This window comes from Chaetomium strumarium (assembly GCF_033439665.1).
Source record: "Chaetomium strumarium strain CBS 333.67 chromosome Unknown B0T15scaffold_6, whole genome shotgun sequence".
Taxonomy (NCBI): Eukaryota; Fungi; Ascomycota; class Sordariomycetes; order Sordariales; family Chaetomiaceae; genus Chaetomium; species Chaetomium strumarium.
The window spans coordinates 280,478-298,097 of NW_026944434.1; the positions used below are offsets into that span (position 1 = coordinate 280,478).

General features: G+C 59.9%; 4 protein-coding genes and 1 non-coding gene across 5 annotated transcripts; 2 read left to right on the forward strand and 3 right to left on the reverse strand.

Moving 5' to 3' along the window:
• Positions 1–805: 805 nt before the first annotated feature.
• B0T15DRAFT_258600 (carbohydrate esterase family 5 protein) lies at positions 806–2,422 on the forward strand. Its single transcript, XM_062863291.1, has 3 exons — positions 806–1,553; positions 1,658–1,984; positions 2,071–2,422. Exons 1-3 carry the CDS (start codon positions 999–1,001, stop codon positions 2,143–2,145), a joined length of 957 nt encoding a protein of 318 aa, XP_062718678.1. The 5' UTR covers positions 806–998; the 3' UTR covers positions 2,146–2,422.
• A 3,038-nt stretch (positions 2,423–5,460) lies between these two features.
• B0T15DRAFT_504197 (uncharacterized protein) lies at positions 5,461–6,782 on the forward strand. The gene has a single exon (XM_062867491.1). It carries the CDS (start codon positions 5,610–5,612, stop codon positions 6,591–6,593), a length of 984 nt encoding a protein of 327 aa, XP_062718679.1. The 5' UTR covers positions 5,461–5,609; the 3' UTR covers positions 6,594–6,782.
• On the reverse strand, positions 6,667–6,738 carry B0T15DRAFT_t194. The gene has a single exon. It is a non-coding gene; the product is annotated as a tRNA-Cys (tRNA).
• A 621-nt stretch (positions 6,783–7,403) lies between the features above and the next one.
• Positions 7,404–8,101, reverse strand: B0T15DRAFT_402339 (uncharacterized protein; the record flags this gene model as incomplete). The annotated part of the gene is made up of 2 exons (XM_062865156.1): positions 7,404–7,994; positions 8,030–8,101. The coding sequence occupies 2 exons, from the start codon at positions 8,099–8,101 to the stop codon at positions 7,404–7,406; spliced, it is 663 nt and encodes a 220-aa protein (XP_062718680.1).
• A 397-nt stretch (positions 8,102–8,498) lies between these two features.
• B0T15DRAFT_495475 (putative polyketide synthase) lies at positions 8,499–17,197 on the reverse strand (the record flags this gene model as incomplete). The annotated part of the gene is made up of 8 exons (XM_062867102.1): positions 8,499–9,713; positions 9,790–11,696; positions 11,771–11,859; positions 11,916–11,977; positions 12,051–16,277; positions 16,357–16,625; positions 16,701–16,845; positions 16,916–17,197. 8 exons carry the CDS (start codon positions 17,195–17,197, stop codon positions 8,499–8,501), a joined length of 8,196 nt encoding a protein of 2,731 aa, XP_062718681.1.
• Between the last annotated feature and the right edge of the window lie 423 nt (positions 17,198–17,620).

A 17,620-nucleotide genomic window follows, 5' to 3' on the forward strand; every position in this document is an offset into this window, starting at 1 on the left:
TATGATCAAACTGACTAGCTGTGAGGAGGACATATAGGCTCCCCAAGGTATGGTCAGGATCTGCTTTGTTACTCAGCCAACCCTGCTCGTGCTACACATCCGTTTTCGAACTTCGGAAGCTCATCCGAACCTGAAACCAGACGGTGGAACACCATCATGCCAGCAGCATTGGCTCGGTGGAACCGTTGTATCGACCTACCTGCTGGTGAGAGCCGAAGCACATTCAGGCTAAAGGCTAAATTCAAGGCGTCGGAATCCGGTTGACGGGACCTGGCCCTGCTGCTTTCAAAAAGGTATTCCCCGCAGTTCATGATCCCGAGCAGAGAGAACCGGGTTGCTGGGCGCAAAACAATTGCACGGAAGCGGAAAGCGGATGGTGGCAGGGGGGCGATGCACCTTGCATTCCCGGAACACTCGCCGAGCCTTCCCCACAGACAACCCCATGAGACCCGGCGAGCCCGGGTATTATTCCACACTGTAACCTTACACTACCTAGGTAGGTATGCACACACACACAACACCTCACGATCAGGTCATACAAGAATAGGGGTTGATCCCTGTCAGGGTGCCGTCCAAGGCTTCTCGAAGACTCCAAGTCTGCCGGAGGATAGTGTTAGGTAGTAACCCCGGCCATTGCTCACCATGGCAAGTCGCTTGGGATCTTCCGCGAAGGGTTGGCAGAGAGGGGTGTCCTGTCAACAAGATGCTACTCTATGGCCACTAAACACTAAGAAGAGGTCCAGCCCGGGCAGCTTGGCGGAGTAACGGAATGCAACGGTTCCCAGCTGGTGAGCTGGGATAGCATGGCATCACAAGGGGTTGCCAGGGCTTGTTTCCGCAAGGCCCTGGGCGGCCGTTTCATCAAGGATCGTCTATAAAGAGGTCGGTTGCAATCACCTGGTCTTAATCTTCCCTCCACATCCCAGCCCAGTTTGAGTCTTTGAGATAGCAGCACCAAAGGACCCTCAGGACCATCAGCAGCAGCTTGATCCATCACCATGTGGCCCACTCCCAAGGTTGCCTTCCTCCTCCTCTGGGCGCACTCGCTTCTTGTGAATGGCACCCCTCTCGAGGCTGATTCCGCCGTACTCGCCAAGCGGCAATGCCCGGAGGTCCACGTCTTCGGAGCGCGTGAGACGACGGTCCCGCCCGGCTTCGGCACGGCGGGGCAGGTGGTCAACCTGATCCTACAGGCGTACCCGGGGGCGACGTCCGAGGCGATCAACTACCCGGCGTGCGGCGGCCAGTCGAGCTGCGGCGGCGTGCAGTACGGCGACTCGGCGCGGCAGGGCACCAGCGCCGTGGCGTCGGCCGTCAACAGCTTCAACCAGCGCTGCCCCAACACCAAGCTCGTGCTGGTCGGCTACTCGCAGGGCGGCCAGATCATGGACAACGCCTACTGCGGCGGGCCCGACACCGGATCGGGCATCACCACCACCGCCCCGCCCATCTCGGCCGCCGCGCTCGGCCAGATCAAGGCCGTCATTGAGATGGGCTCGCCGCGCTATGTCGCCGGTCTGTCCTACAATGTGGGGACTTGCACGGCTCAGGGTGTATGTAGCAGTGTTCCCCCCGTATTTCACCATCCCCTTCCCACTTCTTATAGTATTGAACTTAACTCACTCACCTGCTTTTTCTTTTTCATGGTAAAATGTAGTTCGCCCCCCGCCCGCGAGGTTACGTCTGCGCCTCATCCGCATCCAAGATCCAGTCCTACTGCGACGCCACCGACCCCTACTGCTGCACGGGCAACGACGCCAACTCACACCAGCAGTACGGCACCAAGTACGGCCAGCAGGCGCTGGCCTTTGTCAAGAGCAAGCTTGACGCTTCTGGTGGTGGTGGTGGTGGTGGTGGTGGTGGTGGTGCGCCCACGACCACGACGACCCAGCCCAACAACCCCGATCCGACGGGCGGGAATGGCGGCGGCGGCGGTGGTGGTGGGAACTGCGCTGCTCTCTGGGGGCAGTGCGGTGGTCAGGGTGTAAGTTACTACTCCCTTCCGAGGTTCCCGCTTTCTTTAGGTTCATGGGCAGAGGAAGGTGAACTGTTACTGACAGGGTGTTGTAGTGGACGGGCCCGACATGCTGCTCGCAGGGTAGTTGCAAGGCGGCGAATCAGTGGTACTCGCAGTGCCTGAACTAAGGTCACCACCGATGTTTTGGGGGGTGGGGGGTGGTGGTTGCGGCATCACAGGTGGATATGGGAAGGACGCAGAAATTTTAGTGGCTTAGGTTCATGTAAATATTCCGTTTCTGATGTAACCAGAACAACGCCGGTACATAAGTATGACTGAGCCTACTGTTCGGTCGGCCTTGCTGGGCTCTGCGGAGCAATAGTAGTAGTACCTATGTGACAGGATATGCGCATGATTTGTACTTAGTACTACCTGTGAAGTCCATCGACCAGCTCTCGTCTTTTGGCGTTGCAGTATCCAGAGGTCAGAGGCCGAGAAAACAGTATAATACAGTAGTGGGTGAAGGTGAACAAGGTGATGTGTCCAGCTAAGCCAGGGAACTAGCTTATATGTGGGAGGCTCCAATCGCCAATCCCTGAGGACCACCAGACGCCCCTGTGGCCTGACAAGCCAGTGTAGAAGGCACATGACTGGGCTGTGAAGGATAAAGGCGTGGCGAGGTAGGACCGCTAAGGGGGCAGGCCCCTACTAGTGAGCAGTTCAGTATCTTCCGCAGCCATATCGTCGACCTCTTCGAACCATGATCTGGAAGTCGGACTGGCGCCGGGCATTCCCAATCCCACGCGGTGGGCGATGCAGAGCAGCAGTTCTGTGCTGCCTGGGAGAAGGGTTTTTCGGAGTGTTTGCTTGGTAGTACTAAGGGTGTTTGCTACTGGTGGAAAAGGAGGGAAGGAGCGACGTGCTCGAGGCGTCTAGAAAGAAGAGATGGATTAGTACGTAAGGATGGTGGAAGCCGCCGATTGATTTTCGCCACCTTCTCCTTCGGTTCTTGACGAAGCGAAGCTGGGCCGCCTTGGCTGCCATCCACAACGGCGGCGAACGGCGAGCCCATTCCCGGTCCGATATGTTGTTTGCTGGCTCCCAGCCTTTGTTGGTGCACGTTTTTAGACCAGATAACCCCTTCCGCCAAGGGTTAGAGTGCCCAGGGGCCAAAAGCCAGCGCGGCGTGCAGCCTTCTCTTTCTCGGCGAGGCTGCTGAGCCTGCCGTGGATGCCGTCCTGCTCGGCCTTGGCGGAAGGAACGAGCGCCCCTGGGTAAGGTCGTGATCTCTTCGACGCGATGCTGGCCCTTGCCGCGGGCATACCGCGACGCGGTCCGGCAGCGAGGAGTAGAGAATGGCCAAGTTGGCTGCTGGCAAGGTCGTCGCTCCTACTTCGCCGCGGGGTACGGCGGGGATGTTGGCTACGAGGAGACTACTTTCCCGCCGAGCATGCAACGGCGTCGGGATAATCCCAGCACGCTCTTCATCATCTTGTCAACGAATATCGAAGCACTACTCATAGCACACGGACGGGTGGCTCAGGTCAAACCAGCGGCGCCTCCGATTTGATGACCTGCGAGACCGCATCGGCAGCTCCCTGGCGATGCTGCTCTAGGACATGCCACCCCTTTCTTTGAGGCCGGTGGATTCTTGGATGAGGATACCAAGCTGAATAAAACATTTGCCAGGGTCTTGGAGGCGAAATGTGCCGTGGAAGGCAAGGATCCCTTTGGTACCGTTTCTGGCGGCTACCTCAAGATCATGGCACCATTGCTGGAGATGTCCTGCGTTCGTTGTTCCACTTACGGTACGTGCGATCTAATCCCGCTATGTTCTGGCGCCAGTTCGGCTCGGATTACTGCCTGGTATGACTTTGGATTTACCCCGGATCACAGTGCGAATCTCTTTTGTTTATTCATCGGTGAATTAAGTTGCGGCTCTGATGGCGTCCCATGCCGCGTGCTGGTTCTTAAGAAGCGGGGTGATATTTCGGGGACCACCTATGAGAGGGTTGGCAGCTTCCACCTTGACCGAGGAGCGGAACAAGACCTCATTCAGGGCGTCGAGGACAGTGTTGTGGTAATCGTCTAGCAGTCGGACGTCTTGAACCAATGACCAGTCATCAGACAGCATCACTTCCAGAACAGAACTCTCATTATCCACAGTCCAAAACGTGGACCGCGTACTATTTGCGTTCTCTCCTAGCTGCCGCTGCTCCTGTCTTACACAACTCCTCTTAAGGTGCCAGTCAGCGACGACTCAACCGACCCCTGTGCCATCTCTGGTACCCGGACTACACGAATTCCACTGACAAGCCCAGTGACACTGTTACTCTGGCTCAGCGATGGTCTCTGACTCCATATTCCGTAGCAAATGCGTCGATACCACGCCCAAGCTTAAGGCTGTCTAGTACATGGTAGGTACTAGCTTACCTCTAGCTGGGGACAGCGCTCTTCAGCCACCCCTGGTGGTCCCGCGTCTGGGTCATCCAAGATCTGGCAATTCTGTCTCGGCAGGTTATCGTGGTATGGGGCTCTCAAAGGCGATGCCGCTGGACCACTTGAAAGCAGTTGCTGTTAGTCAATTTACCTTAATAGTGCCATGTATATAATCCCGAAGTGGAATAAAGATATTCTGGGAGGATCAGGGGCTTTTTCATATCTTTATAACCGGTGCGAGTGGTAACTACCTACGTACTTGCTATCGATTATCTGAATGCCTGTGGGCGCTGTTGGTTGGATTCATGATGATATGACCACTCTGAGAAGGTAAGCTAGAGAAGATTAGGGAAAATGAGTAATAAGGTAGTTAGTATAAAGCAAGGTCGGGCAGAGGGGTGTGGAACAGCTCTGTAGGGCCCGTTACAAAGCCATTGTTGTGTCAACCTTCTTTGGGGATTAGGCACCAGGCGTCTACGCTTCAGAAATTAGCTATACATCCCATCCGCGCTCTAGGCCTATGGAAATGCGGGTAGTAATGGGAGAGTATGAGGTTATGGACTGTTGTGCCTCATCACCCACTCATTGCTTGCGACTGCCGAGATCCATGCTTATTACGTCCTTCACTCACCCCTCCCTACCTGTACCATAGGATACTACTTGCTGGGCGGCGACAGCGAGGAGCCGGATTCGGCCGCTTTGGGATGCGCAGCGAGTCGTACCGTAGGTACAAACTCGCGAAAGCGGCACATGCGCTACGTGGAAGGGAGGGAGGGATGGGATCGGCACGTGATGCATCGTACGCAGGCTACCCTCACCAGTCCACCAAGTACAGTGTACGTCAGAGAGGTCACACGGTATAGACTTGCCACAACGGGATTGGTTAGTGGTGCTACAGGGGCGCTTGCACGGGGTCTGATAGGTCAGATAGGGCGTCTTTAGTGCAATGCAACGTACGTCACACTGTCACATGAGGCCGACTCGACAACCATCGTCCAACCATCTTCAAGGTGGGAGGGTGGGCTGGTGAGGGTAGCCTGCGTAGGTGGGGGGGATAGTGACAATGGCCTTGTCACGAATGCTGTTCCTTGTCCACCTCTCTTAGTAAAAGACGACACACTGCTCTTAGATTGTGATTGTTGGTCCATCTCAGCCACCAGTCGATCACTCTTTATAAGTTTAGTTCAGACCATCGCCAGCTCTACACTCTCGGATGATGCCTTCCCGGAATCGGTCCCGACAACACGGTCTCGGCGGTAGTGCACCTCGCACCTGCCACAATTGCAAACAAGTAGGGCACATTGCTTGGAACTGCCCTCAAAGTGCGGGACCACAGAGTCCTAAACAGAAGCAATCGACGCTCCCACACGAAACACGGACGTCAGAGCAATGGAGCCAGCAGAAGCGCCAGATCGAGACCATGGGCGCTGGTGCCTGGCAGCAAGGTCAAGAGCGCATGGAGGGCGAACTGCAACAGTCCCTGTATCACCTACACCACGAGCCGCTGCAGATGCAGAACTGCCTGAGCCAGATGGCGGCACACCGGCCCCAACACCGGCACTTACAACCGCTCCGACCATGCCTCAAGCAGAAAACACGACCCCCCTCCCCAGCGCCCGCTCCGCAGGATCAACCAAGCGTCTTGCCACCACAACAGCTACCACCCACTCCCGCGGAGTCATCCCCGGAGCCGGAGTCCGCTCCGCAGCACACCAACCAACCCGCGCCAGAAGTATTGACCGTCACCGAGCGGCTTTCCATCCTCAATGGATTAAGCGAGGCCCTCACCAAGGCCCTCTATAACACACGTAACATCATCACCGACCACGAACAGCGACTGGCACAGCGCGAGACGCGCCCGCCCCGACTAGACGAAATCACGAGCTTCTTCGGGATGCTTGAGCGCACCGCCGAGCAAGCCACAGCCCAGCTCAGGGAGTACCACCGCGCCTCTGGCCATTCTTCATCTCATACGCTAGGCGATACAGAGCAGCAGTTCTGTGCTTCCTGGGAGATGGTAGTCAGGGGCTTTGCGGAGGTGGAGGATTGGGAGAGACGGTTTTCGGAGCGTACCACCAAGGATGAAGATTTAGACTTGGTGTGGGAGGGGTATGTGGCGGCTATGAAGGAGTTTGGGACGCTGGTGAAGCGATTTGAGGAGGAGCATTTGATGGGAGATGCAGAGGAGGAGCTTTAGTCGGCCGAGGTCTTCAGATTGACAAAAGAAAAGAATGTATTTTAGACTTTGTTGGAGGAAGGCAAAATTGCTTAGGACGAGACGCGATTTGAACGCGTGACCTACCGGACTGCAGCCGGTTGCTCTACCCCTGAGCTACTCGTCCAAAGTGTGGTTGAGTTGTCATGGGCGAGAGGAGGAAAACCGCCGGGATGTTATCCTTGGGGTCGAGAGATTGATTCCTGTACTTTATCCAGAGTGTTAAGACCACTAAAGCATATCGGAAGAACATCGGTGATAATCGGTGATAATGTCCTTGTATGTCTCGCTGAAGGTATATACAGCACATACCTAACACACATCACCTACGGATCAAGGCTAGCATACAAGGTACCATGACTAGACTATATATTGAAGCTTCCGGACATGACATGATTGTTTCCGTGGCTGCCACCATTTGAAGACGCAGTAATTGAGTTCGGGTAGAACCCCCCCTCCACCCACCATCACATGGGAGTTGGATGGGACAGAAACTGAATACCTCACTGCGCAGAAACCAACATCGACCCACAAAAAGGCAGTTAGGGTAAGACAGGATACAAACCCGAAGAAGGACATTCCCCACGCCCCCCTCAATGCGACCGATCCACCTCTCCATTCGCGCCCATACCCACAGCGATGCTCGTGGCGGCATCCAGATCCTCCTCCGGAAGGCCCAGCACCTCGTTGTGCAGGATACGTCTAGACTGGTAGTCGCCGTCGCCACAGCCAGGAAAGAACATGCGGCTGTAGAGCATCTTGGTGAAAGACCCAAAATTGCCACGCATCACCTCAGCCTTGGCCTCTCTGTAGCGCTGCGCGGCCGCACTGCGGCCAGGTGGTCGTGTTGATGGCGATGGTGCCCTTGTCGAACAGGGTGAGGGAGCGCGTGGGGAAGTCGAAGCCGAAGCAGTCGGGCCCGCCGCCCAGGCTGAACTCGTACCAGAAGTTGCAGACCAGGAACAGCGGGGCGCTGACGCCCAGGTGCTGGATCTCGGAGCGGACGGTGTCGCGCATTTCGGTTAGGAGGCTGTCCTGGCAGAGCGGGTCGTTGGCCGCGTCGTGGCCGAACCAGTTGGGCAGGATGTACGGCACGCCGGCTTCGGTTGCGGCATGGGTGAGCTTGGTCATGGTGTCTCGCGGAGCTGAGACAGCCATGGTGATGATCAGGGCGTGCTGGCCACGGAGTGCTTCCACTAGCGCCGAGGTGTCGTCGCCGCTGTAGTCGACGCGGACGACCCGGACAACGTCGGGCAGCTGCTTGATGCTGTTAGGACGCGAGATGGCTGTTACATCGTGCTTGCCCGCCTTGACTAAGTGCTCAGTAAGGTGGCGACCGATTAAGCCGCCGGCCTGGGGAACGGAACGGGTTAGACGGAAGGGCTGGGATCAGGACGCAGGTTAGCGACTTGACGTACTCCGACGATGGCCACTTTCTGGATGTAGTTCGAAAAGCCCTGGGGCTGGTCCCTGGCATACTGCCCAGGCATGGTCGCGGACGGCGTTGTCGTGACCTAGAGACTGTCCGTTTGTGCAGAGACAAGTACTACGGGACAGGACGTAACTTGAAGGCGTGCAGTGTCTTCAGTCTGACTCTGGGCTGGGACGTTGGCCCTCCCTGAGGGCTTCGTGGCCTTTAAGGCAGCTGAATCCATCGCAAACACCGCTGTACGCACATACAGTAGGCACTTCTCTCCAAGTTTAACTTGGTGGGCGGTTGGGGGCCAGATCGTATGCGGGAACGTCGACTTCGGATGTAAACGGGATTAATTGTGAATCATGGAAGGAGATAATTCTTGCGGGCTCCTATCTCCGGGAGCGGAATGTATGTACAGTAGAAGAAGGAAGGAACGAACGCCGAAAATACAGACTGAAGGCACAAACAACTCAAGCTTGACCCAAAACCTTCTCAGCAACGCCCCGCCCAATTGTCTCGCATGTTGAACCGCCCAAGATCTCAAACACAGCAACATCAACCTTCAACCCCTGCAAAAACCAATTCCGCAGCTCGACCGCCACCAGCGAGTCGACCCCGTACACATGCAGCGGCTGGCCCCGGTCAAACGACTCGGGCGCCCTCGCCAGCACCTTGCACAGCTTGTTGACCAGCGCGTCCGACACGATCTGCGCGGCCTCGCCAACCCCCGGCGCCTCTCTAACCCGCGTAAGGAGGTCTGCGCCCTGGCCGCCCTGACCCTTTTTCTGTCTGTCATCCCCTTGGTCATCGCCGTCCTCGCCCTCGGGCGCGTCCATCTCGAGCTGGTGCAGGTTCGCAAACATGGGCTCCTGCATCCAACCCGGCGGGTCGAGGCCCCTCGCGCGCGCGTGGGCGGGCAGGTCGAGACCCATGACGATCTGCGGCGGGAGGTTTCCTTCCTCCGTAGCAGCAGCTGCCTCTGGTCCGCAGAGGTGATCTAACAAACCCAGCATCTCGTTCTGCGACATCTCGACGACATGCTTGGTCATGACGAACTGCTGCGCCAGCTCCGGGTGCTCGGCCGCAAAGCCGTCGCCCTGCACGAGCGAGAGGTTGACCGACACGGCGCGCTCGCCCAGCTGAGCTACCCGGTACCGCGCCAGCTCGTCTTGGAAGGTGTTGCCCGCGGCGTAGTTGGCCTGGGCCTGCGAGCCGACGATGCCGGCGATGGAGGAGAAGAGGATGAAGAAGTCGAGGTTGCGGGGCAGCTGGGCATGCAGGTTCCAGGATCCGTCGATCTTGGGGCCCAGCGGGGCCGTCCAGTCCGCGTGGCTCATGTTCTCGAAGAAGCCGTCGCGCAGGACCATGGCCGCCTGGATGCAGCCGCGGATGGGCGGGAGGTGGGCTCGGCAGTGGGCTAGCACTGCGCGGAGCGAGTCCGCGTCGGCGACGTCGCAGGGCGGGCAGTAGAGCTGTGCGCCGCTGCTCTCGAGATCGCGGGCGAATTCGGTGATCTTGGCGTCGTCAGCTTGCAGACCCCGTCGAGAGAGGAGCACCAGGTGGCGGGCGCCCTTGGAGACCATCCAGCGCGCGATGATGCGGCCCATGGCACCGAGGCCGCCGGCAATGACGAACGATGCGTCGGGGCTGAAGGTCCATTCGGATTTCTTTGGCTGGATGACGGCCTGTTGAGGGGGGAGAAGAGGACAGAGCCCGTTAGACTTGTTCTCTGACACAGGGGGACATTCAACATGAACTTACCGGTACCACATCATCCTCGCCAACCTCCACCACCACCTTCCCAGCATTCTTCCCGCTCTGCAGGTACCGGAACGCAGCCTCCACCTCCCCGATGGAAAACACCTTCATCGGGTCCGGCAGCCTCAGCACCCCCTGGCGGAACAAATCCACCACCGCACTCAGCTCCTCCTGGATCAGCTCGGGCTTGTCGACAGTCATGGCGCTCAAATCGACCGCGCAAAACGAGACATTCTTGGCAAACTGAAACATGGGCAGCTTCCCATGCGCGAAGATATCCTTCTTGCCAATCTCGACGAACCTGCCATACGCGGCAACGCACTCCCACCCGGCGACCAGCGCGTCACCCGCCAGACTGTTCAACACGACATCCACCCCCTTCCCGCCGGTCAACCGCCGGATATCGTCGGCAAACGACAGGTCACGGCTGCTGAGGATGTGCTGGGGCGGGATCCCGTACCGGTCCGTCATCAGCTCCCTCTTGGCCTCAGACCCGACCGTGACGTAGATTGTGCGTGCGCCGCACCACTGCGCGATCTGCACGGCCGCCTGGCCCGTTCCGCCGGCGCCGGAGTGGATCAGGATGGACTCCCCCCGCGCCAGGCGCGCCACGCGCACGAGGGCGTGGTAGGCCGTGACGAAGTTGGTGGGGATGGACGCCGCCTCGGCGAAGGTCACGCTCTTCTCATCCTGGTTCGGGATCTTGACGGCCAGCTGGGCGTGGCAGGTCACGACCGTCTGGAAGGTGTCGCATGCTGACACGAGGACACGGTCACCGGGCTGGAGGTGGGCAACCTCGGAGCCGACGGAGAGGACGATGCCGGCGCATTCGGACCCCAGCGTGTCTTGGTCTACACGCCCGAGCGCGATGAGGCAGTCGCGGAAGTTGATGCCGATCGCTTTGACGGCGACCGAGATGAATTGTGGTGGTAAGGGTGACGGGGGTGAAGGGGCCGCGGTGAAGTAGAGCGTGTCGAGGAGCCCCGGTTGGCGGATGGCTAGTTTAACTTTGTGGTCGAGCGACGAGAAGCGGTGCGAGGCGGAGAAGATGGGGGTTTGCGAGGCGGCCGAGGTGTACTGCAGGATGGCGTTGTCAAGGTGCGGTAACTCATACACGCGCGGAATAGTGGCAAGAGAGGACTCCAGGGATGCGGATGGGGTAGCAGTACTAGTAATGCTGAGTTCCCACTCGCAGCTCCCGGTTGATACACCCTGCAGGAAGTTCTCTACTGCCCTCGAGACATGAGCGGAGAGGAGGGACGCATCAGACTTTGTCGTGTCTAGGCTGACGGTGGAGAAGACCAGACCGTGTCTCTCTCTCCGCAGCGCCCGAGCGAGGCCGTTGACGGGGCCGATTGCGGCGGCGGAGGAGGAGAGGACCAGCCACATCACAGCCCGCGCGCGCGAGAAGATGGAGTGGAAGGCTGTGTACTCGTCAGAGGTCAGGTGGGCAAGCGACGGCCAGCCTCCGGAGCTGGGGTCGTGCACGACGACCAGGAGTTCGTCGCCGAGCTGTTGCTGTGCGGCAAGATCGAGGAAGTTGGTCTCGTAGACGTCTGAGGCCAACTCGGCGGTTTCTTTGAGCTTCGAGACTACTAGCTCGGTGAGGGGCGACTGTTCGGATGCCGAAGGGGACCAGCTGGTAAGAACCACGGCCATCTTGCCGCCCGGTGCGTGCGCTGAAACGGGTGTAGCTGGCAATTCTGGCGTCGTAGTCAGCTCTGGCCTCTCCACTTCCTCTGTTGTTGCTGTGGTTGTTGCGGTTGAGATGATCAGGCTCGCGAACTGGTTCTCCGTCTCCTGGTAGTTGGGCACAACCAGCTCGGTGCCGTCGAAGCCAGCCGCTTTGAGCTCGCGGTCCCATTCTGAGATTGTGGCGATCGGGCCGTTCTGTCTCCACGGCTCGGCACCTGTGCGCAGGAACTGAGGTTAGATCACGCTCTTGCGTAGGGACAGGGCTAGCAGTAGTAGAAGTATTACTTACTTCTCCACCAGCCGGGCAGGTATCCGAAGATTGAAGGACCGATCGTCGACCGCGGGTCGGTGATCTCGATGAGAAGCAGTTTACCGTTGCTGTTCGTCAGAAGTTAGTACTATTCTCAATTCCCGGCTCTAAGAACTCGACTTACTCCTTCAGCAGCGTCCTGATATTCCGCAGCGACTCGCGCAGGCTCTTCGTCGCATGCAGCACCTATGATCCGTCAGCCAACTCAACCCCTTTCACCACAACCGACACCTGTTATTCAGTAAGTAGTAGTACTCACATTAACCGCCACAACAAGGTCATACCCCCCTTCCTCAAACCCCTGACCCACAGCATCGCGCTCAACATCCAACACCTTGAACTGCATCCTCTCCTCGCCCAACCCAGCCAACACATCACCCACTTGACTTCCCCCCTCCTCGCCAGTCCCAAGTTTAACCTTCTCCAAGAACCCGGGCGACACATCCGTGAAATCGTACCTGCCAAAGCGGCACCATTTCTTGCCCCTCGACTCGCCCACCAGGGTCTTGAGCAGCTCAATGGTGGTGATGCCCGTACCGGCACCGACCTCGAGGATCGTCATCCGTGGGTTCTTGTGCGCGAGCAGGTCGAGGTACCGCGCGAGCGGCGCGAAGAATTGCAGGGACGTGTTGAACACCGCGTAATACTCTGTCAGGATATCGCCATCCCCATCCCCATCAACATCACCGTCATGAGACGAAGAAGACTGCCAGATGGAGTTCAGCTTAGTGGTAGTCAAGATCTCGAGCGGATCGGCCTCCCCGCGCAGGATGGAGGGGACGTGCGACCCGACGAAGACGTGGATGGCCCCCAGCGGCGACATGCGTGCGAGCCGGGAGGAGAGGGAGCGGAAGGCTTTCTCGTGGGTGGTGAGGGCCGTCCAGGAGGTGGGGATCCCCGCGGGCGGGCGGGTCGTGGCGGAGGACAGGATGGATTGCATCCACCGGTACTGGCGCTGGAGGTGCGGGCGGGAAGGCGGGATGCTCTCGAAGGGCACCGAGGCGATTGCGCGGGACATGGAGGTCAGGATGTATAGCTTTAGAGTGCGGAGGAGGTCGGTTGGGTCGGGAGGCAGGGGTGGGTGTGCGTGGACGTACTGGGCGGTTTCGGAGGGTGTGAGGAGGGAGATGTCGGGGGCACGGACCAGGTCGTAGCACAGGCGCCGGGAGAGGCGGGAGGGTGGTTTGGTGTGGTTGGTGGCGGGTTGGTGGGATGCGATCAGGGTGAGCTCGGCGCCGGTGATGAGCAGGACACCGTCGCCGTTGTCGTCGCCGTCGTTGCCGACTACTTGGATGGTGGACTCGCAGAGACGTGTGCTGCGCGCCTGGGTCGAGGCGTGCGCTTGTACCCGACCACCCCGGAAGCCCGAGGCCGGAAGCCACAGCTTAGAGAGGTAGGTAGGCACCCATGTCTCCCTCTTGGTGTTAGCCCCGTTGTCGTCCCGGACGATGGCAGGGAGGCACAGCTGCAGGACCGAGTCGAGATCGCAGGGGTGGATGACGGTGGGAGGCGTGCGAGAGGCAGAGCCGCTAGGAGGAGGATTGCACAGCGCTACCTCTCCAACCGCCTGTCCGCTGCCGTCACGCCGTGCGACCTGGATGCCCTGGAAGAGTGTACCGTACTGGTACCCGTGCTCATCGAGCAGGGCATATAGCTCGTCGGACCGGATCTCGGAAAAACAGGTCCGCCTCGCCAGCTGGATCGTGTCCCTGGCATGATCGATCTGCCGCGGGTTGGAGCCGTCCTCGCCCTCCGCTGCAAACACAGCCTTGATAGAGCCCCGGCAGATCTCGACGAAGCTAGTCCCACTGCGGCAGGCGTAGAGACTGAAGTCGGCCCAGGAGGCGGTCTTGTTGGACGAGTCAACGACCGGCTTCAGCCGGAACTGCACTTCCACCTCGGTGTCGTCCGCGGGAATGACCAGGGACGAGAGCATGGCCGTGTCCCGGATCTCGTAGCCCAGGATCCTCTGGCCGGGCGAGACGATCTGGGTGATGGCCTCCACGGCCATGACCCACATGCCCGCCGCCGGGTAGAGGATGTCGCCGTTGATCTTGTGGTCCTGCACCCAGGGGATCGAGGAGGCCCGGAGCGTGTTGCGCCACCGCGGCTCGAGCGGGTTCCAGTCTGCCGCGGGCGTGCCCAGGAACTCACTGTATGGCTGCGACTGGGACCGCAGGTTCTTGCTCACTCGCGGCTCGTTCCAGTACGTCTGCGTGTGGTCGAAGGGGTACTCCGGGAGAGTCAGCGGTGGCACAACCGGTTGGCCCTTGGCTGCCCCAAGTGAAACAGCCGTGCTGATGTTGTTGGCTTTAACCAGGTCCACTGCAAAGCCGAGACAGTGCAGCTTCCCCACCGCCTCCAGCAGCGTGTCGGTGGCCGGTCGCCCCCTGATTATGGCCGCGGCATACGAGATGTTGACTCTCGGCGAGGCCGCATCCACCGTCTGGCCGATGGGGCCCTGCAGCGCCGAGTGCGGCCCGATCTCCAACAGGTGCGAGACCGAGACGAACTTGCGGTGGCTCATGTCTAGCTTCTTCCTCGTCTTCTTGGCCGAGTTCTGACACAGGCGCGCCAGGGCCGGGGCGAAGCGGACATGCGACACCATGTTCCGGACCCAGTACCGGGCCTGCTGGAGCTCGTGGGGGTCGACATGATCCCCCGTAACGGACGAGATCATGGTCACGTACTGGGCTGGTTGCGCCTCCCCGGGGGCAAGGGTGCCGATCATCTGCTCGTATGCCGGCGCGATCGCCTCCATGTGCGGGCTGTGGTATGCGACGGGCACCTTGAGCACCCGGGCAAAGACGCCCTCCTGGGTCAGGCGAGCTTGCAGTGCCCGCACGAGGTCCTCGTCTCCGGAGACCGTGACGCTCTCGGGGCTATTGACACAGGCGACCGTGAGGATGCCGTCCCTGCGGACCTCGCCCAGCCGTAGTATCTCCTCCAAGTAGGGCTGGACCGACGACTCGGAAAGGCCAACGGCCACCATGGAGCCGCGCGGCGACGTTCCGGCGCGGGACGACTCGGCAAGCTGGCTGGAGAGCAAGCCGCGCAGGTAGGCCAGCTTCCAGGCCGACTCCCGACTGATGGCGCCGACTGTATATGCCGCGGCGATCTCTCCGCTGGAATGCCCGATGACCGTGACCGGATAGACGCCAAAGTTCCGTAGCAATTCCACCACGGCTACTTGGACGATGGTGCACAGCGGTTGTGCGAGCCGCGGTTCGTCCATGTTGACACGCGGCGACGACTCTCCCTTGCTGCTCAGCAGCGCGTCCGACGCCTTCCAGTCACAGCCGAGCGTGCGCAGGAATTGGTCCGCGTCCAGCACGCTGTCCCGGAAGACCGGGTAGGCGAACAGCTCACGCGCCATGCCCAGCCACTGCGCCCCCTGTCCGGTGAAGACAAAGCCCGTCTTCGGGTCGGCCAGCGCCTGGACGGCGTCTCGGGGGTGCTGCTGAAGAACTTCGACAAGCTGGGACACCGAGCCGGCCACAGCGAAGGACCGCCACGGAAGGAGGCTGCGCCTCTCCGACAGGGTATAAGCCATGGCTTCAAGCTTGTCGTCGGTCATCTCGCCGGCCTCGAGATGTGTCCGGCACCCTTCCACCATCCGGGCTACGGCGTCTGGCTCATTGGCCGACCAGGTGAAGACCATCGGCGTGGTACGGCCTTTTATCCCGGCAGGCCGGGCCGTTTCGCGGAGCAAGCCCAAAGAGTCAAACTCTAGAGCCGCGGGGACGCTGGTGCGGTGCTTCCCCGGCATGCCGCGGCTCTGGAGGTAGTGGAACGCATCGTCCAGGATGGCATGGGCATTAGTGCCGCCGAAACCGAACGAGTTGATGGAGGCCCGGCGCAGGCCCGGCTTGGGCCACGGCGCGGCCGCCGTGGGGAACTGCAGCTTGAGGAACTCGGCGTCGATGTCGACGTTGAGCTGCCCCAGCTGCGCGATGGGCGGGATCAGCCCCCGCTCGAGCACCAGCACGGTCTTGATCACGCCGGCGATGCCCGCGGCGCCTTCCAGATGGCCGATGTTGGCCTTCACCGCACCGATCACGACCGGGTCGTCCGCCTCGCGGCCCGGGCTGAAGGCGTTCCCGATGGCCATGGCCTCGAGCGGGTCGCCGGCGGGCGTGCCCGTGCCGTGCGCCTCGAAGAAGCGCGTGCGCGACTTGTCGAGGTGCGCCTTGCGGTACGTCTCGTCTATGAGCCGCCACTGCAGCTCCTTGCTCGGCAGGGCCAGGTTGGTGCGCCCGTTCTGGTTCGTCCCCGTGGCCCGGATGACGGCTCGGATCGTGTCGCCGTCGCGGACCGCCGCGTCGACCGGCTTGACGATCAGCACGCCGAAGCCTTCGCCCCGCCCGTAGCCGTTTGCGCGGCTGTCGAAGCTGTGGCATACCCCGTCTGGCGAGAGGAAGCCCAGGCTGGATAGGGAGATGAAGAGGTCGGGGGTCAGGAGGAGGTTGCATCCAGCGACGATTCCCTGTGTTTTTTCATATTATTAGCATCTCAAGTTGTTACTGGACCGCACCTGCTCAGTCCTAGTACTACTAAGTACATACCATGGATGACTCTCCTGTCCTGATGGATCGGCAGGCCATGTCCAGGGCGACCAGGCTGCTGGAACACGCCGTGTCGATGGTGACGCTGGGGCCGTGCAGGTTGAAGAAGGCGCTGATGCGGTTCGACAGCATGCTCTGGGCCATCCCCGTGGCAGAGTACCGCGGTGCGTTCTCCGGGTCTTTGGACGTGGCCAGCGTGTAGTCCGCCGTGAAGCAGCCCGTGTACACTGACGTGTCACTGCCGCTGATGCTGCTCAGGGGTATTCCCGCTGCCGGAAGTGTGCCATACTATGTCAGCAAAGCGTGTTCCCAATGATTATTCCAGGGTTTTGTCATAGTAGTACCATTCTCAAGTGCTCTGTACGCAGTCTCGAGCAAGATGCGTAGCTGCGGATCTGTCCCGACCGCTTCATCCTCCGTCATGCCGAAGAAGCGGGCATCGAAGGCGCTGATGTCCCGCTGGACAAAGCTGGCCCTTTGCGGGCGGATCTGGCAAGGAATCAGTCACCGCAGGGTCCCACCAGAGGAACTAGTACATCCGGTGCGTTCTTCTGCTCACCTTCTCCTGGAATCGCGAGTAGTGGAACCTGTCCGGTGGAAAGGGGGTTGCGGCGCATTGGCCCTGGGTGAGGAGGTCCCAGAACGCATCTTCCGAATTGGCCCCGGGGAATTCGAATGAGAAGCCGATAATGGCAATGTCCTGCGACGTGTCACGGCCGGCGGGAGCGAGTCGGGGAGACGGAGATGAGTAGAGGGATGGGCTGGAGTCGCCCCGGTACTCGAATGGTGTGAAGGGACTCCCCGAGTCCGAGGAACTGCTAGTGGTAGAGTAGGGTGCCATGGTATGATGATACTACCAGTACCTAGTAGTGGTCCGGCTACTTCCCTGGGCACACACAGTTAAGAGAACGAGTTGTAAGAGCTAAAAGCTGTGTAACTGTGAGTGAACCAAGCCCACAGGTCACGGCAAGACAAACAAGAAGGAGGCAGCGTCCGTCATGATGTATATGCTTGGATGGGGAACCTCCCATGGTGTCTATAGTGGTGCCTGCCCTCGGAGTGATTCGCAGCCAGAGTAGTGCCATACCCGGGCGGGTAGCTCGCTTCGGAGTAGGTAGGGCGATGGCACGGGGTGCAGGCGTGCCCCCTGTTGTGATCGGGGGGTAATGCGGCGTATGCCCATGGAGAACTGGAGATCCGAAAGGACCTCATCCGAACTCCCGAACTAAGCGATCGGAGCCGCGCCGCACCCAGGGATGCTACT